The sequence below is a fragment of the Carya illinoinensis genome, chromosome 8 (assembly GCF_018687715.1).
Source record: "Carya illinoinensis cultivar Pawnee chromosome 8, C.illinoinensisPawnee_v1, whole genome shotgun sequence".
NCBI lineage: Eukaryota > Viridiplantae > Streptophyta > Magnoliopsida > Fagales > Juglandaceae > Carya > Carya illinoinensis.
The window spans coordinates 9,288,190-9,298,242 of record NC_056759.1 but is presented as its reverse complement, the minus strand read 5'-3'; the positions used below and the strand labels follow the sequence as shown (position 1 = coordinate 9,298,242).

Here is a 10,053-nt window from a genome sequence, read left to right as displayed (position 1 = left end):
TGTGATTGTGGGGCTAGTAGCATCAAAGGCAATGGCGCCTCTTGTCAAAGGCTGTTTCGAGTATTCAGTTGTGATGGGTTAGAGATCTCTGATGATTTTGTATTAGATCTGGCCTGGCTCATCAATTTAATGCCTCTTGAATGCAGGGTCCTCCAATAAATCTGTTTATTGGTGGAAGTTTCATCCAAGAAGCTGTCCGATTTAAATTTATTCATTTTTCCCATGTTGTTCTAATGAGTTGATCTATAGATCAGGTCCCTATTGTTCAATCTACTATGTTGAATCTTTTTGTTAAGTATGTGCATCACTGTGTGGTTAGATTTAGCACTATTGGCTGCATTGATATCTTCATGCATTCTCATATTATAGGTCTTTTGTAGGAAAATATACATCTTTTTTTATTTTTTATTTTTATTTTTTATTATATTCATATATCAAGCAGAAATGATTTAGCCCTTTTTCATAACCTTGTTTTTGCGTTTTTGGTTTTGATTTTGGTACATTTATGCTGCTAGTTATTCTGTTGATTTTGACATACTTTTTTTGTGAAACAAAATTTACAGAACCAATGCAACTTGTCAGTTGTCCTAGAGGGTTCTTCTTTTTGCTTATAGATCTAATCTTCATGCCATATGGTTTCATGCGTTTTGGAAGAAATTGGTTCTATTGTCTTTGAAACATTTAGCCTCACAAATGGTAGTAACATGCTTCAATACATGACACGAGTAGATTCAATTGTGTAACAAGGCTGTCCAATCGATTGGCTTGATAACCTATTCTGTTAGAGTTGTTATATCCTTAGTTTTACATTTCTCTCTCTCTTTTTATTTTTTTATTTACCTAGTTATGTAAATGGAGAATTTAGTATTCTTTTTCATGGTTTGTGTTTTCCTTTGTTGAAATACATTCTTACTCTTCAGTTTGAGTAGCTGCAGAGAATATACTAGAAATTCAATGTGACAGTTGTCTTCTGTTTGGGTGGCTACAACGAATATACTTGAAGTTTTATTTGGTGTGATTAAATCACATGGAATATTATGTTATTGTTATATAACTCATATCTTGTAATTTTATATTTTGTAATGTGATTTTATATTTTGTAATGTAATGTAATATGTAGTAGATTGCATACATTTTAGTTTTTCATTTTTATATATCTTATTATTCTGGACAATGTTATGCTTTTTAATATTACCTCTTAGAAATTTTTTTACAAAATATAGGCTTTTTTTTTTTTTTAAAGTATGATTTTCAACATTTTTTTTATAAAATTTCTGTAACAAATATAGGCTTTTACATAAAGAGAATTATGTTTTTCAACATGGATTTTTCTTAAAAAATCTCTAATATAATATAGGTTTTCATTAAAAAAAAAAAATATGCTTTTAAAGCCTGGAAAAAAAAGGGTTCAATCCAAAACCTGGAATCCAGGTTTTACAAAACCAGGTTCATCCGAGTTTCGGCCCGGATTTGACCCGGGCTAACCCTGGTTGGGTTTGAAACCTGGGTTTCGGTCCGAGTGTACCCGCGTTTCTGGGTCAGAACTCGGATGAACAACCCTACCGAATATATTCCAATTCTGTTGAAAAAAATTTTTATTCATCATCCACACATACCACATACTACACTTTTTATTTTATTTTATTTATTTTTTCTTTTACTAAATGTTTGGTATATGGATAATGAATAGAAGAATTCAATTAGTTTAAGAAAAATAAACCAATAAATAATAAAAAAATATAGTGTATAGTGTATAGGGATGACGAGTAGCAAAACTCTTGCTACTAAGGCCTATGTTGGAGGCTGCTCAAGAGTATAAGTTGGCATTTGCATTATTGGGTGATAAAGACATCCAATATATAAAGTATTTTGATGATTACGGGAGATTGGGGAAGCCTATGACTGTGGACTGGGATGTTGTATATACTTTCATAGATTTTTTGAGATTTTTCTACAAGGTTACCACGATTTTATCTGATTTTTTGTATCCTATATCCGATCATTTTTATCAATAAATATGTAAGGTAAAAAAAAAAAATTAGATGAGATTATTGCGGGCTGTCACATTAGGCTGCGGGAGATGGCATTGTTGATGAGGAAAAAGTACGACAATTATTGGGGGGAGATTTCGATAGGGCTAATATGTTGTTATATGTAGCTGTTATCTTTGACCCACAGTTTAAGGTGGATAGCATGGTATAAGAATTGGGTATTGTCCACGGGCAAGTATGGCGGAGCATAGTGCATCAAGGATTAGGGAAACTCTTGATAGATTATTTGATGAGTTTACCATCTTGCGGAGTGGTAAAATTGTGAGACCTACACCTATCCCCCCACCAGTTCCAGATGCCATGGCTGAGAAAAAACATAGACTGAACTAGGGTGACAGGATGGAGTAGAATCCCTTCCCAACGAGTGCTACAGAGGCTAAGTCAAAGATAGATAGATACTTCGCAGCTGATCTTCAATCATATGTATGAGACTTTGATATCTTAGCTTGGTGGAAGATGAATGTCCCAAGTATTCCGTCTTTACACAGATAGTCAGTAGTATTTTGGCCATCTTTATTAGTACTGTAGCCTTAGAGTTGACTTTTAGCATGGAAGATGTGTATTGGATTCATTACGGAGCTCACTAGATCCTACCACTGTAGAGGTTTTGATTTGCACCTTAGATTGGATCACAGGCAGTCCATTCCAATTCATGTTCTGGATGTTTTTTATTATTATCTGGTCGACGCCGAGGAGAAGGGTGCTAATAGACTTGAATCTGGTAATTTGTCATTTGAATTCAATTTTCTTATTTTTATTTATTTATTTATTTTCATTTAATTGATGTTAATTTCAGATTTAATTATTATAGCGATACTTGAGATGGCATTTACGGCTACCTCCGTTGTAGTATGACTTCATGTATATTAGACCTACCATTGCTCATGATTTGCACAATTTGTTCCTTACTTTTTTTTTTCACGTTTCTAAGTTTATAACCTTATATTTATAATCTAATTCGTTTTATTTTTAACTTATTATTATTGCAGGTTTTATGATCTTGAATTTGATTCTCACACACTCAATACAACCTAGTGAACTCACTGCCACCCAAAATTGATCAAACTTTTCAATGTTATGATTTTGTTAATTTATAATTAGTTATAATGTTAATAATACAATTTGTATTATTTATTTTTTTTATATGTGTTTGTAATTTCGTAATAGTTTATTAGTTGTTTTAATTTGTATCGTTTTAATTCGTAATAGCTTAGGGCCTTAGTGATGGTTATTAATTAGTACTTAATAGACTAATAGTATTAGTTGGAACTTAAAACTTAGTAATTAGTATATAGTTAATAGTTTCTATTCATAATTTTTTTTTTCAGTTTTTTAATATATAAATATAGTTGTAGTTAAATTTTAGATTTAAAAATATATTTGAATGTGTTTCTGAACTATTTATAGACTCAAAAAACCGATCTAGGCTATTTTAGAGCCAGATAATCTAAATGGGTCAAAGGCCCATATGTAGCTGGGCAGGAGTTGGAGGGTTGGATGTCAACCCCCGCACCCACATCACCGAACGGACGAAAACCCTCGGGTAGCACCCCCTCCTTGCGTACATATGAGCGCTCCACGGCCTCGGCCCCGGCCGATATTCTGGTCAAAGAACTGAAAAGTAAACGCACTTAACGCCCACGATGCCACGTGCACGTGGCGTTCATTATTTATTACTTTAGCTGACGTTTGAGCGTTGGAGGACCTTCGTCTTGTTTGGTCGACCGAAGAACATATTACAAACCGGCGATTTGGGGCTCAATTAGCTAGAACCTTCCAAACCCAAATTCCCCAATTCTCGAAATTAGGGTTTTCACCCCCCTCACAGTCGGCCATAAATTAGTTCTTCTCTATCTCATTTTCATTTTCAAGTCGGCCTATTATTAGGTCTCCGGAATCACCCTAATAATCGGGCCTTTTCCTCTATGGCGGAGCACTTGGCTTCGATCTTCGGCACCGAGAAGGACAGGGTGAACTGCCCCTTCTACTTCAAGATCGGCGCATGTCGTCATGGCGATCGTTGCTCTCGCCTCCACAATCGCCCCACTATCTCGCCGACCCTCCTCCTCTCCAACATGTACCAGCGCCCGGACATGATCACACCCGGCGTGGACGCCCAGGGCCAGCCCATCGACCCTCGCAAGATCCAGGAGCACTTCGAGGACTTCTACGAGGATATCTTCGAGGAGCTCGGCAAATTCGGGGAGATCGAGAGCCTCAATGTCTGCGATAACCTCGCCGACCACATGATCGGCAACGTCTACGTTCAGTTCAAGGAGGAAGACCAGGCCGCCGCAGCATTGCACGCCTTGCAGGGACGCTTCTACTCGGGCCGCCCCATTATTGCCGATTTCTCGCCTGTCACCGATTTCCGCGAGGCCACGTGTCGGCAATTCGAGGAGAACAATTGCAACCGAGGCGGGTACTGCAATTTCATGCATGTTAAGCTGATTGGAAGGGAGCTGAGGAGGAAGCTCTTCGGGAGGTACCGTGGGTTTAGGATTAGCCGGAGCCGGAGTCGGAGTTTGAGCCCGCGTCATAAACGAGAGTATAGGGATTATAGAGACCGGGACCGTGATTATCGAGGGAATGGGAAGCGATCGAGCAGGGACAGGTATGATAGGGATGGTGGTGGTGGTGGTGGACGGAGAAGGCATGGTAGCCCGAGGCGGAGCAGGAGCAGAAGCCCCGTACCCGGGAGGGAAGGGAGCGAGGAGCGGCGAGCTAGGATTGAACAGTGGAATCGGGAAAGGGAGGATAGGCCGTGATTTCTGGAGTGTTTTCCTTTGCATTCGGTACGGTAGAGTGCTCAAAATTTCTTCATTCTCTAGGCTTCGTAGATTTTTTGGATCTACTCGAGCGACATAGTCTTTCCTTTGTACCATCGGTACTGATTCTAGCGTCTGTTAAGATAGTTTATTGGTATGATCAAGTGATCTAGGCAAAGATTTTATTCCTGCTTCTATACTGCTTTTATGAACCTTCTTGTAGTGTTTATTTAAATCCTTTATTCATGGTTCTGGTACTGGGTTATTGTTACTCCTCTTTCTAAATCTCCATGCTTCTAAGTTTTCCTATGTTCAGCCTCATTTGTTCAAATAATGCATTGACTGTAGAGAGAGAAAAGAGGAGGGGGGGGGGGGGGGAATGGGTTTATGTTTAGTTCAGAACCCAAACTGGAGGATGGACCTGTAAATGGCGAGACCGAGTCCCATACAAATTGTTAGTTTATGTGTAGTCTGCATTTGTTAACAAGTTCATTGGCGCAGTTTTAGTTGACAATACAGACCCTGAATTTTTTTTTATAAGTCAGACCCTGATTTTAAGGCTGTGTGACTTGTGGATAAGTAGTTTCAATTAGGTTCTGGTGTTTGGAGAAAGTTTCTAGGTTTCATGATTGTTTGGTGCTCAATGGATGATCAAAGATTTTATAGCTTAGCATGTCTTTCGAAGGTGGCGAGTTCCTTGTGGTTTGTCCCTTTCCCTTGCTAGTCGGGAAGGTTAATTGATGGTTATGTTTAAGATATACTTCTCATTACTCTTTGATCCCACATACTGATTTTGAGCCTTATTAGATTACCTCAGCACACTTGTGTGGTGGGTTAGCGTGCATCTGATTCTGACTGGGCCTGCGATTACAAGTCCACATCTGTTATAGGTAACTAGGCTAACTAGCTGTGATTGGTACTATGCCCATTGATGGCACTGGAATTCGTAGGTGTTTCCTAAGGGTCTGGATATTGGTGATCAACCACTTGATTCTTATGGATTCTTATGTCTTTCCTTTTCTTTAATTTTTTTTTTTTTTTTCTGTTCCTGGTTTTATTTTCTAGTCAGAAACTTAATCCTTTTCCCTTTTTTCAGATCTCTCTAATGACTTTTCCATTTATGATTTAGGGCCAGATTTGGTAGCCCTGAAAATTGGGCTTGCTGAGCTCAAAGTTGGTCAGAAACGGGTCCTGGTTTAGTTTTCTACTCTCAAACTTGTCCTTTTTTCTCTCTAATGATTTTCCATTAATGCTTTTAGGGCCAGATCTGGCTGCCCTGAAAAATGGGGTTGCCAAACTCAAAATTGGTCAGGAAACGTGTTCCTGGTTTTATTTTCTGGTCAGAGACTTCTATTTTCTTTTCTCCTACCTCTCTAATAATTTTTCCAATTATGCTTTTAGGGCCAGATCCGGAAGCCCGCAACCCCAACCTCACAGTTGGTCAGAAAACAGGGCAAGTTGTCTGGTTAGTGTATCATATCTCAGTTTTTTTCTCCTGACAAAAAAAAGTGTTTATCAGGGATAATAATTGTTCTTCTGCCTCTAGTTAAAGGAAAAAACAGGTTATGTTTTTGGTTTTGTTGACTCACGTTTATTGACTTCATTACAGTATGGGCCTCCTGAGGTGTGCCTCTCTGTTTTTTTGTGGCGTTATAGGAAAATAGTTGACCCCTTCTGTAAGAAACTTTATCCTCATTATTGAGATTCCAAAATTCACCCCCTCAATCATTTGTCCCAGTGCTTAAGATATAGGGTTTTACTAGGGGTGGCAATATATGACATGACTCATGAACACAACATGAACACGTCACGAAATTAACGAGTTTGAATTTGATGTTAACGGGTTTTGGTCAAAACGAATTGATCTGTTAAGACACGATTTATAAACGGTTCAACCTGCTTAATCCAAGATCAAGTTGTTTTGATCTGTTTAGATTTTATTTCAAAATTACAATTTTATTATCGTTAAGTTATAATATTCGTATTTTTCAATATGCTTATATTTTAGTTATTGGGATTGCAATTTTGGACCTGCATTCATGTTTGTTATTATAGGTTTTGTAATATTAGTTTTATTATATGTTAAAATTTGAAAAATATTAATATCTTTTGTCAGTGGGTTGTCTTATTTTTTTAAAGATATTGTGGCTACTAATAAATATATATTTTAACTTTTATGTGAAATTATGTTAATTAGGTCAAATGAATAATGCGTGTTAATTCAAGTCATTTACAAAAAAAATAGGTTTAAATGAATTGTGTCATGTTGATCTATTTCTGATTAATTATTAAATGAGTCAAAACGGATGACATGACACGATCTATTATTTAAATGAGTTGGGTTAGGATTTGAAAGTTTGATACATTTAGCTTAATGAGTCGGGTTATAGTTGACCTATAAATCGAATGTTTATGATTTGGCATGACACGAACAAAACATGAATTGTCACCCATAGGTTTTACACATGATCACACAGCGAAGGCCCAAGACAGTTTTGATAGGGCCAATGTATTTTACTTCTAGAAGTGTTCATTCATTGGGGCTAACAAGATGTTGATGATTAAAGCCTTGACTTCAGAAACTCTGATGCTGTAAGCTATTTTTAGTTTGAAAAATTCTATTTTCAAGTCGGTGTGTTGTGCTAATAAAATGCTTACACGATATAATTTGGTTTGAATCTTACAAATCAAATCTTATAATTTAAATAATGTAGCTGGTGTGCTTTATGTAGTTTGAGAATAGAATAACTTGAGTTTTCATTCATTGGTGACGTGAGTTTATTGATGCGGGCTTGCATGGTTTGAACTATTGACTGCACCTCTAATAACGCATTGCAACATCTGCATGTTTGGATGCAAAAAAGTTTCTATCTTTTTCGGAAATTTTCTATTTCAATCCAAACATCTTTAATTATTTAATAAAAAAATTATTTCTCAAATAACTTTGATTTAATCATTTGCCTAGAAAAAATAATAATTATACTTTTCATATCTACTTGCCTATTTTCATAAACCCTCACAAAAAATGTATCAATAAATTCTTATAAAAACAACTTAATTTTAGTAAAACAACTTAATATTTACTATTTATCTATATGAAAAAAAAAAAAAATTATTGTGCACCCAAGAGATTGGAGGCCTATTAATCTGTGGGAATTTTGTGGTCAATAATTTTAATATCAATAAGTTCAATCTTTATCATATTTGCATAGAATCCATTATAGAAAGTTGTGTGTGTGGGTGGGTGGGTGTGACGATAATACTGCATAAATGAGAAAATAAATTCGGGATGTGTGAATTGTGGCGAATCCTTCTTATTTCCTTGTTATTTAGGTTAGATGGTGTGCGGCTAACTTACACGGCTGCTGTAACCGCAAAATTTTCCCGGGTGCCTAGGATCATACTTTGCATGTTTTTGTGTTGTGGTTTGATGCTTGAATGAACCCATCTAATGAGGGGACTTCACCTTATCTAGCTAGTTTATTTTTTATTTTTTTCTTTAAGTTTTAACTTGAGTATTTTATTTTTCTTAGCATCTTTTCTAGAGTTTATTTATTTTAAAAAGGATATAATTCTGAAACCAGGCACCAATTCACTCGAAAAGCCTAGCTGGGATGATCATGCTAGAGAAATGGGATATTAACCCCAACGAATTCTCAAATTTATTTTTTCTTTTTGGTAAAAAAAAATCCAATACCAAAAAATGCCAAGTGTGTACTTCTCATCATAATAATACCCTAAAGTCGCAAGAAAATCAGTTTGTTTCTCACCAGTTGCAGAACAAATGCCTGAACGAGAATTGCGGCTTATGAACTTGGCTTTCCTCACCAATTCTTGGGAATCAGAGCAAATCACATTTTAACAATTTTTTTTTTTTTTTAAACTTTACTCATCTTTAAAAAAAATTTACGTTTTTTTTTTAATATTAAAATAATATTTTAATAATATATATTTTTTATTATTTCTATTATTTTATTTCTACATCTTTTAACTATTTTTTATAAAATATATATAAAAATCGATTTAGGGAATGAATAGTGACTCAGGAGTCACTGTTTACATCTAAAATAGAGAACCAGATGTAGTGCTTATTTTGTTAAAAAGTTAAGTTGATTTTTTAAAATTAGGCTTCATTTGCATTCAGAGATGAGATGAGTTGAGATTAAAATTGAAAGTTGAATAAAATATTATTAAAATATATTATTTTAATATTATTTTTATATTAGAATTTGAAAAAGTTGAATTGTTTATTTTATTTTGTATGAAAATTTGAAAAGGTTGTAATGATTAAATTAGATGAGATGAAATATTTTATGAAAGTGAACGATGTCTTGGGGAGTATAGGAAATTGGAAGAAAATGCTCTCAGATCTTAAATTGGATACATACAATTGCTGAATTTGTTTTGCATGTGCCAAAGTGTTACATTCATTAAGTCAAGTCATCTGGGTAGGGCTAAAATAATCAACTAATGATACAAACTTATGCGACGTTCATGAAATTGTAAAATTATTTTTATTATAAAGTAAATTTTACGGATCTCAAAAAGTTATATCAGTTTGTAAGATTATTTTATGTAATATCAATATAAGATGATACTTTAAAAATAGAAATACTTTAATCATAAAAAAATTATATAAAAGTAAATGCATAACTCAAACATGATTTAGTACATGTTTGAGATTGCAATTAGAAATATAACTTATAGCTTTATAACTTATAGATTATAGCTTAAGTAATAAGTTTTATTATTAAAAAATTATTTACTATTTAATAATCATATGTTTAAAGAAGTTTTAAATATGTTATATTTGTTTGGAAATAAATTAAAAAAAGTATTTTCCGAGATAGAAATAACGATTATTTGATTTTTTAAATATTATAACCATATTTTTAAATATTATAGTCATATTTTTAAAAATTTGAAAGTTATAATTATTTAAAAGTTGTATGGTTATTTTCATTTATTGATAGTTTTTTTTTTTTTAAATTTGAATTACCTTCCTCGTTATATAAAAAAAAAAAACTACATTTGAGAAAATGTATCTAAACGATATTTTTCTTAAAAGTAATTTTTTTCTTATTTAATATTAAAAAATATTTTGATACATATCATTCAAATAAGTTATTTTTTTTTATCAAATAGCTTTTAAAACTATTTAAACATTTTAAAAACTTTTAACTTATTTCAAATATGTCTTTTGACTCTTAAATATTGTAGTTAGATTGCAAGGA

At 34.0% G+C, this 10,053-nt stretch overlaps 1 protein-coding gene across 6 annotated transcripts; it reads left to right on the top strand.

Annotated features, from left to right (window-relative positions):
- Positions 1–3,656: 3,656 nt before the first annotated feature.
- LOC122318415 (splicing factor U2af small subunit B-like) lies at positions 3,657–6,544 on the top strand. 6 transcript variants are annotated; one of them, XR_006244825.1, is made up of 3 exons: positions 3,657–4,846; positions 5,955–6,013; positions 6,221–6,544. XR_006244825.1 is itself a non-coding variant. In XM_043135724.1 (2 exons), exon 1 carries the CDS (start codon positions 3,977–3,979, stop codon positions 4,817–4,819), a length of 843 nt encoding a protein of 280 aa, XP_042991658.1. In that variant the 5' UTR covers positions 3,657–3,976; the 3' UTR covers positions 4,820–4,846; positions 5,955–6,544. The 6 variants fall into 6 exon arrangements, 3 of the variants coding, with proteins under 3 accessions (XP_042991658.1, XP_042991657.1, XP_042991656.1); XR_006244823.1 differs by having other exon boundaries at positions 3,657–4,851; positions 5,949–6,013; XR_006244822.1 differs by having other exon boundaries at positions 3,658–4,846; positions 5,949–6,013.
- The last annotated feature ends 3,509 nt before the right edge of the window (positions 6,545–10,053 follow it).